This window comes from Microtus oregoni, unplaced genomic scaffold, assembly GCF_018167655.1.
Source record: "Microtus oregoni isolate MIOR12 unplaced genomic scaffold, Mior012 000004F_ref0000308, whole genome shotgun sequence".
Taxonomy (NCBI): Eukaryota; Metazoa; Chordata; class Mammalia; order Rodentia; family Cricetidae; genus Microtus; species Microtus oregoni.
The window spans coordinates 41742486-41752168 of NW_024543063.1; the positions used below are offsets into that span (position 1 = coordinate 41742486).

The following is a 9683-nucleotide window of genomic DNA, read 5'->3' on the forward strand; positions in this document are numbered from 1 at the left end:
TTATCCAGTTAGATGTGGCAAACATCTCAATTCTAGACGAAACTGTCATTTGACCTTCATATCTCAGAATCTTAATTAACTTCAGTGACCTAACACAGGTTTCACCTACAGCTCTTTACATTTTACCGTCAGCATTTGCACTGACTGGTCTTTGCGCAGGTCTATGCTTCCGATCTTAACCCCATTCATTTCACCGTTAGCTTACTTTTCATTATAGTATTCTAGAGCTTGTGAACATGTTAGCTCAAGTGGTAGACTTGAGAATTCTCAAGAATGCTGTGGGTGTTCAAGGAATTAGCAGGGCAGGCATGGTGGTGCATGCCTTTAATCCCAGTACTTGGGAGGACAGCCAGGGCTACACAGTGAGATCTTGTCTCAAAACAGAGGATGAATGGACAGCTGTGTGACTGTCCTGTGCCAAATTCCTTACTGTGTGCCTTCCCTGGGGACACCCAGTTAATTTCTCAGTGCTCCATTCTCAGCGAATCCTCCCATTAACCTGTTGCCCAGAGCAACACAAACCACTAGAACACAGACTTAAAAACCAAGCCATTTAATTGTATCTTTGAAGGTAAACAATACATGGACCTGGACCCCAAGCCCTAACAATGCTAGAGTTACAGGCCCAAAATGTGGTGTGGCTGAAGAGTTCAGAAGGGTCAGAGCTCAAGTGTTTGGTAGCATAGAGTATGTGATCCAAGAATTCCACTTAGCGGTTTCACCAATTACCGCCAACAGATCCCAAGGATCTTCTAAGACAGGAAAACACACTCAGTCCTGGTTTTAAGGATAACAGAATGAAGGGTGCCAAAGATTATGCTGTTCTCCTCCCAGCACACCCCCAATACGTGCAGCTGAAGCTGCAGTGTAGGGCTGAGATCGGTCCTTCTGTCCACTCAGCTCCACAGAATGCCACAGGCAGTGTGCTTGTCAGGACAGCTTTTTAACAAGCACCGAATGGGAAAAAGAACCCTCTAGTGGCACACCAAGTTAGTTTATAAGATTTTACTCTTTACAAATAAAAAAAGCTACATGATTTACTTTTTCTCCTTTTTCTCTTCTTTCTTTCCATCGCCCTTCTCCTTCTCTTTCTCATCCTTCCTCTCCTTCTTGCTCTCTTCCTTTTCCTGTCCCTCCTTCTTCTCTGCATCCCGGTTGGCGATCTTGTTGTTGATGAGGTTGTGCAAGGCGACCACAGAGCGGATCAGTGAGGCCAAGTACACCACCACCATCTGATCATTGGTCTTCAGGTAGAAGGCCTTGACGAACTCCTGCAGGCTGGCGTCCGGCAACAGGTTGAAGACGTCCTGCAGCTGGTAGATGATCTGGTGGTTGATGGGCAGCTTGCCACTGGCCACTTTCTCCAGGTAGCTCCTGATGTCCAGGAGCTTGGAGTTCAGTCCCTTCAAACCATGGACCTGGTTTGTGATTCGCTGGGAGAGAGTTCCCACTGTAGTGTCCTTAATGTCTCTGGAACAACCCAAAAGGCAGAAAGTGCATAAGATTACACATTCACAAATGTAAGGACAACAGTTCAGATCAGCAACAACTTTCTGGTCATCTGGGTCTTCAGAAAATTTTATTTTTAACTTTGTGTATATATGTGTGAGTGCAATGCTCCCAGAGGCCAGAAGAGGGCATCAGATTTCCTTGAAGTTTAGAAGCAGTTGTGAGCTATCTGACCTGGATGCTGGGAACCAAACTCAGGTTCTCAGCAACAACAGTCAGTGCTCCTAACCAATGACCACACATCTCTCCAGCCCTCACAGGTAACCTTGCTTAGTTCTCTGATTTGGCATCCCTGGTTTAGAAAGGATGACATTTCCCCATCTGTTTTGCTATAATGTTGAGCAGCTTACATCAGTCAGTCGTCATTTTCAAAGCCCAGAAGAACTTAAGTGTAGGTGAACACGAAATCTTTCAAGTACGCTCTCACACAAATACCATCCCAGGATTCTCTGCAGAAACACACTGATCACTGGATAGCACAGGCCTGTGTTTACACGTGTGTGTGTGTCCTGTCACAGCATGTAGCCTCAGCCAAGACACTTCAGAGTTGAACTTGTTCAACCACATTGATTTGTAAGAAATCAAAGAGCTGGAAGTGGCAGCTCACGCCTTTAATCCCAGTACCCTGCAGGATGAGGCAGAGGATGGCGACTCTGACTAACCTGGGCTACAGTGAGACCCCATTTTAAAAAGCCAGAAAGAAACCAAAGGCTCAGAAAGGGGCTGTGACTCATTTACAAGAGAAGCGTAGTGGCTAAGCTGACCCTGAGGTGAACTCCTAACAGATAGATCCCTCTACAAATGGCTCACTAGGCAGCTAACTCTGGCACTGTACACGATCTCCATTCCCTCCACCCCCTGCCCTCAAATTCAGAGATCCACCTGCTTCTGCCTCTCAAGTGCTAGAATTAAAACTGTATACTACCATGCCCAGACTGATTTTTTTTTTATTATTTTTGTTCCTGGTGTGCACGCCCGCTTATCTATATGTGCACCATGTACGTCCCTGGTGCTCTTGGAGGTGAGAAGAGGGCGTGAGATTCCTTGGTGCTGGAGTCACAGGTAGTTGTGAGCTGCCATGGGGTGCTCCTACAAGAGCAGCAAGTGCTCCTCACTGAGTCTTCTCCAGTCCCCACCGGCTCACCTCAACAAGTGTTCCACTCCAACTTCCTCAGCTTCCTCTGCCCCAATTTCACTGGTCACATGCTCAAAAGTTTTTGATGTTGGCGTTCCGTCCTGTGAGAAGAAGCTTAACTTTTGTTATTTATTTTCAACAAGCCAACTGGCACGTTTCTCTTCTCACAGCCGAATTGCTGGGACACTGCTGCTAGCTTGTTCGCATCATGTTGCCACTAAATTGTTCTCTACAGAAATTTGTCTTGTCAAGGAAAATTGTATTCCCTCAAGCCCACACTTGGGGAATCAGTGCTCAGAAGACTCGAGTTAAGAATTTAGTTATTTCTAGAGTGGAAAATACTGCACTCGATATACATGAATATACATGTATATTCATGCCAACAAATTTAACCTAAACACGTACCATCCCCTGAACCAAATGACCCAAATGTGATACAACCAGTGACTAGTGGTTTGAAGGAAAGCATCCACAGGGGTGGGGGTGGGGCCAGGTGGGCGGTTGGTTCACCTGACCAACAAGTGATTCCATGGTGGTGGAACTTGAGGAAACTTTTTAGCCCGACTGCCAGCAGAGGCTGTGCTCCCATGAGGGCTCTACCAGCTTGTGCACAGTAGGCCACAGGCCCTGGACAAGCCTTTAAGTCATATCACACACTGAACCTGCTGGGAGTGAAGCTGGCTCTCATGTTATGCAGGATTGTGTGAGAAGCCCCCCAAAGGTACTCTAGCCTTTGGACACTAAGATGGCCGAAGCCTTCTAGTTTTTTAGGACTTCATGACAACTGGGTCAAGACCAGGGATAAAGCTTTACTGCAACCAAACATACATTTGGATTTAAGTTCCATGGAGCTACAAAACAAAAGCAAAAAACAGGACTAGGCTTAGGAGGGAGCCACCCTAGAACAACCCTTTCCAAATTCTAAATCTGTATAGTAAGAGAAATATTACAACCTGAATCCCTCTTGACTGTGAAGACTGGACTCTTTGGAGAGCCTAATACAAATATTTTGTGCTCACTCCCCAACCCTGTTTTATCAGGCTCTCCCCACGAGCTCACAACCAGCTTTCCTAAGGACAGAGAAAGGCTGGCTACTGCTCACTGCTCTACTGACTGCAACCCAAGTGTCAGAAGATCACAGGCCTGGCACTTGACAGCTCTTTGTACTATATTTGAAAACCTAGGACCTGTCTGAAGGGATCGAAATCTTCAAAAGGAACCTGTACACTGTACTAAATCAGGACCTCGCTCTTGGGCCTAACCTCTCCTTTGCTGTGAAGGTCTCTGGGTTTCATCTGACTACTCGGGGCTTCAGTGTCTTTAGTGAAAAAGGATTACAGGTTTCTTGGTCCTTTTCTAGTTCTAAAATCTGATGATTCAAAACTCAAGGCTAGTCTGCTAACAGGAACCAACACCTTCTTTTCATCACAGAGAGATAAAGATTTGTTGAGTTGAACATGAACAACAAACCTAAAAAAGCTACCCAAGAAAGAACTTGCTAACCAATCTCCAGCCCGGAGCGAGTGACTTACGTCATGAACCTCTTCCACTGAAATGTAAGCTTCGGTGGGAAGTCCCAGGTCCTTCGGCTTCACGTCAATAATGACCAGCACCTGGCAAAAACACAAATTAGCAAACCTCCCTCCTGACAAGGCACAATTTCAGCCTTCCCTCTTGTCACTTGGATCGTTTCCTTCTTTCAATTAGACACAAGCCAGAATGTTCAACAAGAAATAAGCTGGCATTTCACACGATCCATCAAGTCACAAGAATCCAAGTTTCAACCTCTGCCCCACTAAACTCATCACATTTTACAAGAGTGAGAGAGGGAGGGAGAGAGGGAGGGAGGGAGGGAGGGAGGGAGGGAGGGAGGAAGGGAGAACAATTGAGGAAGTCAGTTCTCTCCTTCCCCAGTGTGGGTCCAGGAGAAAGAACTTGTCAGGTTTGATGACAAGGGCCTTTACTCACCAAGTCACCTTGCTGGCCCCACTAACCATTCCTAACTTTAATATTCTCATTTATAAAGACAACATATAGTTACTGAGATGATTAAGTCAGTTATATACATGGCACGCAGCAGGTGCTTTACTTGCTAAATACACTAGTTACAACAAATTACTCAGAAACACACTCTACTGAAAGCTATGGAGAAGCAATGATGAATGTTTGCTACCCAGGTTCTTCGCATGATGCCCTTGAGCAGCTGGCAAAGGATCATGGGAGCAGTGTACTTACAGAGTTGGGGCAGTATCTTTTCATGAGTTCATTGATGGCGATATCATTCTTGTGCAGTTTGGGGCCTGTGTGGTACCACCCAACTATTCGTTCTCTGGCTAAGAAGCAAAAACTTAGTAAGTTTTAATTATTTCACTGAGATCTGTGCAATTGGCTCAAAATAACAAGAACACCAGTACTTAAGTTTTCTTTTTAAAAATTCCAGACAAAAATGAATCTTGACACATTTATGAAATCTCTCAGAAAATAAGCAGCATGTGATGTAGATACAATGTATCCCAGACTTGCGTAGGGACCAATCCCATGTGAAGTGACCATCTATCAATATCAATCACAGAACAATATATGAACAAACGGGAACAACATCACATTCCCATCACACAGGCGGCAGCTGTGTGAAGGGGTAACATGAAACAATGCACTCTGCCACTACATGCAAGGGGCATATAGACCCAGGGCCAGCCTGCCTCCAGCCCAGAGGGTCTACAGGGCCTTACACTGCTACTGTTTTATCCATCCTACCTCATTTCTTTATTACCCACCACTAGTCTATTTTCACTTAGTCCAGCTAAGTGAACCGATTCTTGACAATAAACAAAGACAGACACCAGGTTTAAACACAGACACAGACACCACAGCACACAAGCAATTAGAAACTCAGACTTACCATTGACCTTCTTAAACATTCCATACATGTTTTCCAAATAATCATGGTCTAAAAACCAGACAGAATCATCTTTGTCATCTTCATCGAATGGTACTAAAGAGAGAGAGGGGGAAAGAAAATAAAGATTTCTGCTAGGGGCTAGATACTCAGTCACAGTGAAGCCCCTCACTTGTCCACTGCAGGACTGCTTCACCTTTGTCCAAAACCTCCAGATTCCCAGCTACTCTTAAAATGCTAAAGACTCTTAAAAAAGGACACATAATCTCTGGCTCGCTAAAGGCCCAGTTCTTTCTGATATTTCCCGCATGGCCAATTATAGACAATACCCACTGTCCTTTTCTAGAACACAGATCCTGCCAGCAATACAGGGAACATAAATGTAGCATCATGGCTAAAGATTCATGACAGAGCATTAAGGCTAACAGCCCCACACACAAATCTTTCTTTCCTCCTTGCTCTACCACAACCAGTGTTCAAATATTTAGAGTCAGAGCCGACAGGCTATCCCGAAGGCTTGTTCTGAGATGCAACCACACTTCTATGTTCACACAATCGGGAGCAGTTCTTGCACTCCAAGAGATGAGCAGCTACAATGGACACTGCGAGTTAAAAATACTCACTTCCTGGTCTAGTGTGTAGCCATTCAGCTCAAACAGCAATTCTGAAATAGGATCTTCAGGTTGTAGTAAAAAATGCTCATTTTCCATAAGTAAACCACATCCCAACCATGCAAAACTTTACCTGCAAAACTGTTGGATACATCAAGTACTTTCTTTTGCCATGACCCCAAAAGCACACCAACGACTCGCTTCTGGTTTCCAACCTTGCCAATTCTGAATGAGAAAAACAGGTGGTCAGGTTTTAGAGGCGGGCAGACACTCAACCCCAACAGTTAGCTACTCAGTGGCGAGTTTCAACAGCACAGATACAATTTAGTTTATGTGGGAACTAAGTCCATAAACAAATGTAACAGATCAGTTCCCGATAAGGAAAGCTAAGGAAACTATCCTAACACACACTGGAAGGTTACTTTCTAAAGACGGCAGAAGCTTGCTTGGAGAAAATTCATACTTTCTTTTTTCTTTTCCAGTTTTCCTTTAAACTGTCTTCTCTACACTGAAATCTCAGGGATGAGGTCGCGAGAGCAGCACCAGTTTTATGGCACAGCCAGTTCTCTCAAACCTCTGTGCTGTGCCAACCCGCTCCAGATATGTACTTCATGCTCTGGAAGGGCTAGTGGTCCAGGTGGATCCCCACTCAGAAGCCACAATGTGCCATTTTGCAGCCTCTCTCTCTCTCTCTCTGCTTTATTAGGCAGAGGCCAGCAAGAAGCTGGTGACAAGCACATGGGGAGAAAGGCTGGATGAACAAGGAGGCTTTTACTTCACAATGTCAACCTGTCTCAAACCTCCCCTGTGGTTTTCTGCTAAGGAGGTACAAGCATCTCGCTCTGTAAAGATTTTTTTCTTTTTAAACCACTAGTAAGTTATACATTTGGAAATAATTTAATTCTCTGCTAAGGAAACACATAAGCCGCAGTGAAGTCCCGAGCTTCTCGTTAGTTTAACTGTAGTGTTTTTAACACAGAGCCTGGCAAATCAATACTAAATCTGGGGTATGGGTAGAATGAAATCGAGGGTTCTCTATTCCTGGTGCCCCCCCCCCCCCCCCCCCCCAATTCACTGAAAATACTTCATACAGTGAGCTTCTACAGGCCAATGGAAACTTCACCCACGGGCCTTTTAGTTTACAAAAGTCCACTTGTGTCTTTAGAGTCCTCCAGCTGTTCCAGGACACAGCCACCAGCAGAGTCTGCCCTTCCTAGATTCTCACCAAGTGTCAGAATAAAACCGATGCTGTCCCAAGGGAGTAAAACTGCGTCTACTGTAGAAAGCCCACAGATCCAGTTAATCCCAGGCATCGACAAGCAATACAACTGAACCCGGAATCAAAACGCTCCGTCTCGAGGGTGTTTTGGGCTCTGGTTGAGTTAGCTGCACAAAGCTTGGCTCGGGCCGGGCACTAGCATGACTTTACAGCAAGCTCCCTACGAGATATTCACATTTGTGAATTCAACTAATTATCTCGTAAAACTTCCAAACACGTGCAACAGGTCTGGCAGGCTGAACGGCTGAGGAAGGGTGGAAGTGGCAGGGAGCTAACTAACCAGGGGCACTGTAGGATGACCCAATCTGGACAGGCCTCATTTTTTTTAGGGAAAAAAACGGCACCTTATCCACGTTTTTAAGGTACCATCCAACCAGACTTCCGGTTAAAACTGGGTGGTTACAACCAATGCCCGTCTATAGAGTCGTTCATCGGGGGCGCCGAGACTAGAATTTCGGTGACAGTTTTCACAGGCACGGACACTTGAGACTGAGGCGCCGTCCCGTGACACCGAGCCGCCCTGGTGAAAGGCGCGGCTGAGGGCGGGTAGCAGGGTCCAGATTCCGGTCACTCAACAGGCGGGCCAGGCCCGGGAGTGGCGACCGCGGCGGGGGCTCCGAGCACCGCGGTGTGGAGCCGCCAGGGTCTCCCGCCCCCCACCCGCGTCCCCATCCCGGTACCCGGCCGCCGCGTTATGCCGGGAGAGCCCGTGACTCAGCAGCCCTGCGCCGTGCGGCCGCCATGCGCCGCCCGCTCACCGGTTGAAATGATCCACCACACTGAGCAGCACCAGGGGGTGAACCACCACCTTCTGCACAGCCAGCTCCGGCATCGCGACACAGCCCGCCCGCCGGCCCGGCTCCCTGCGACCCACAAACACCGGCAACCACAGCTACACAGGCCGCTCCTCCAGGCCCCAGTGCCTCCCCTTCCGGTTTGACGACCGCCGGAGAGGCGACTTCCGCTCCCAGAGTGCTTCGCACGCGTGCCCGCACTGTCGCCAGGGCCACCATCTTGAGAAAGGGAAAGGGCCGACCGTGGGACTTTGGATGCTGTTGATGAAGCTTGACTGGAGCTTCTCCTAGCTTTTTGCCTCAGTTCCTCTAGCTCCCTGTTTTGTTTTTATGAGCGGTTTCTCTGTGTAATGGCTCCTCTGGCAATTCGTGGAACTCACCATGCTGGCTTTGAACTCACAAAGATCCACCTGCCTCTGCTCCCCCAAGCACTGTGATTAAGTGCTCCCGTCACTGCCTGGCATTATCTCATCATTTTTATTGTTGGAAATTTTCCTTAATGTCCAATTGAACATAATGAAACAGTGACATTCGGGTTTTGTTAATCCTAAAGATTTGAGGAGAAGGACCCTTGACCCAAATCATCATAACCAAATTAATTAAAACAAGCTTTTTAAAATTTGCATACATGGGCTGCCCCTCCCTAAAAGTGGAGTTTAAGAAATCAGCACTAAATAAATAAATAAGTGGAACTTCATAATTTAAAAGGTCAGGCAGTGGTGGTGCACGCCTTTAATCCCAGCACTTGGGAGGCAGAGGCAGGCAGATCTCTGTGAGTTCGAGACCAGTCTAGTCTACAGAGCTAGTTCCAGGGCAGGCTCCAAAGCTACAGAGAAACCCCGTCTCGAAAAACAACAACAACAACAACAACAACAAAAAAACAAAAACAACAACAACAAAAAAAAATCAGCACTAGACATGAGGGAGACAAGGTTTTGATAGCTCCAGGGTAGGAGATTTGGTGGGCAAAGTAGGTGAAGGTGCAGGAGCAGACCACGGGCATAACAAATTGGTCATAATGAGCTTCCGAAACAAAGACATGATTGCAAATTGGTTTTAACAAGATACTTATCATAACAACAGGTAGTCATAACCTTTTGAAACAAAGGTAGGACTGCAGGATGGTTTTGAAACAAAGACATGGTTGTCATTTCCTGGAACAGGCAGTACAGAGCCATTTGTAGTTAAGGTTATAGGTGGGGCATAGCCCAATCCTTGAGGAACATTGATTTAATCGTAACCAGGACTGACCTGTATGCATGTGCACACACCACACACACACACACACACACACACACACACACACAAATGCACTCACATGCACACTTCACACACACATTCACACAAACATTAGGAAAAAAAATCCCTAAAGACCGGGTCTCACTGTGTGCCTTGATTGTCTTGGAACTTGTTACATAGACCAGGGTGACCTCAAAACTCACAGAGGTCCACTGGC

General features: G+C 46.5%; 1 protein-coding gene across 1 annotated transcript; it reads right to left on the reverse strand.

Moving 5' to 3' along the window:
• Positions 1–537: 537 nt before the first annotated feature.
• On the reverse strand, positions 538–8362 carry Psmd7 (proteasome 26S subunit, non-ATPase 7). The gene is made up of 7 exons (XM_041650935.1): positions 8192–8362; positions 6288–6379; positions 5547–5639; positions 4880–4977; positions 4177–4257; positions 2654–2745; positions 538–1470 (listed from the first exon to the last, which is right to left on the reverse strand). The coding sequence occupies exons 1-7, from the start codon at positions 8263–8265 to the stop codon at positions 1038–1040; spliced, it is 963 nt and encodes a 320-aa protein (XP_041506869.1). The 5' UTR covers positions 8266–8362; the 3' UTR covers positions 538–1037.
• Positions 8363–9683: the final 1321 nt, after the last annotated feature.

What these genes read in the sequence shown, in the direction of transcription:
- Psmd7 (XM_041650935.1), bottom strand. Translation starts at nt 8,265, where the DNA reads ATGCCGGAGCTGGCTGTGCAGAAGGTGGTGGTTCACCCCCTGGTGCTG. An exon ending in CAGTGGAAGAGGTTCATGAC is followed by an intron (nt 2,746 to 4,176) that starts GTAAGTCACTCG and finishes TTCTTCTCACAG; the next exon opens with GACGGAACGCCAACATCAAA. An exon ending in GGAGTGGAACACTTGTTGAG is followed by an intron (nt 1,471 to 2,653) that starts GTGAGCCGGTGG and finishes GGGTTGTTCCAG; the next exon opens with AGACATTAAGGACACTACAG.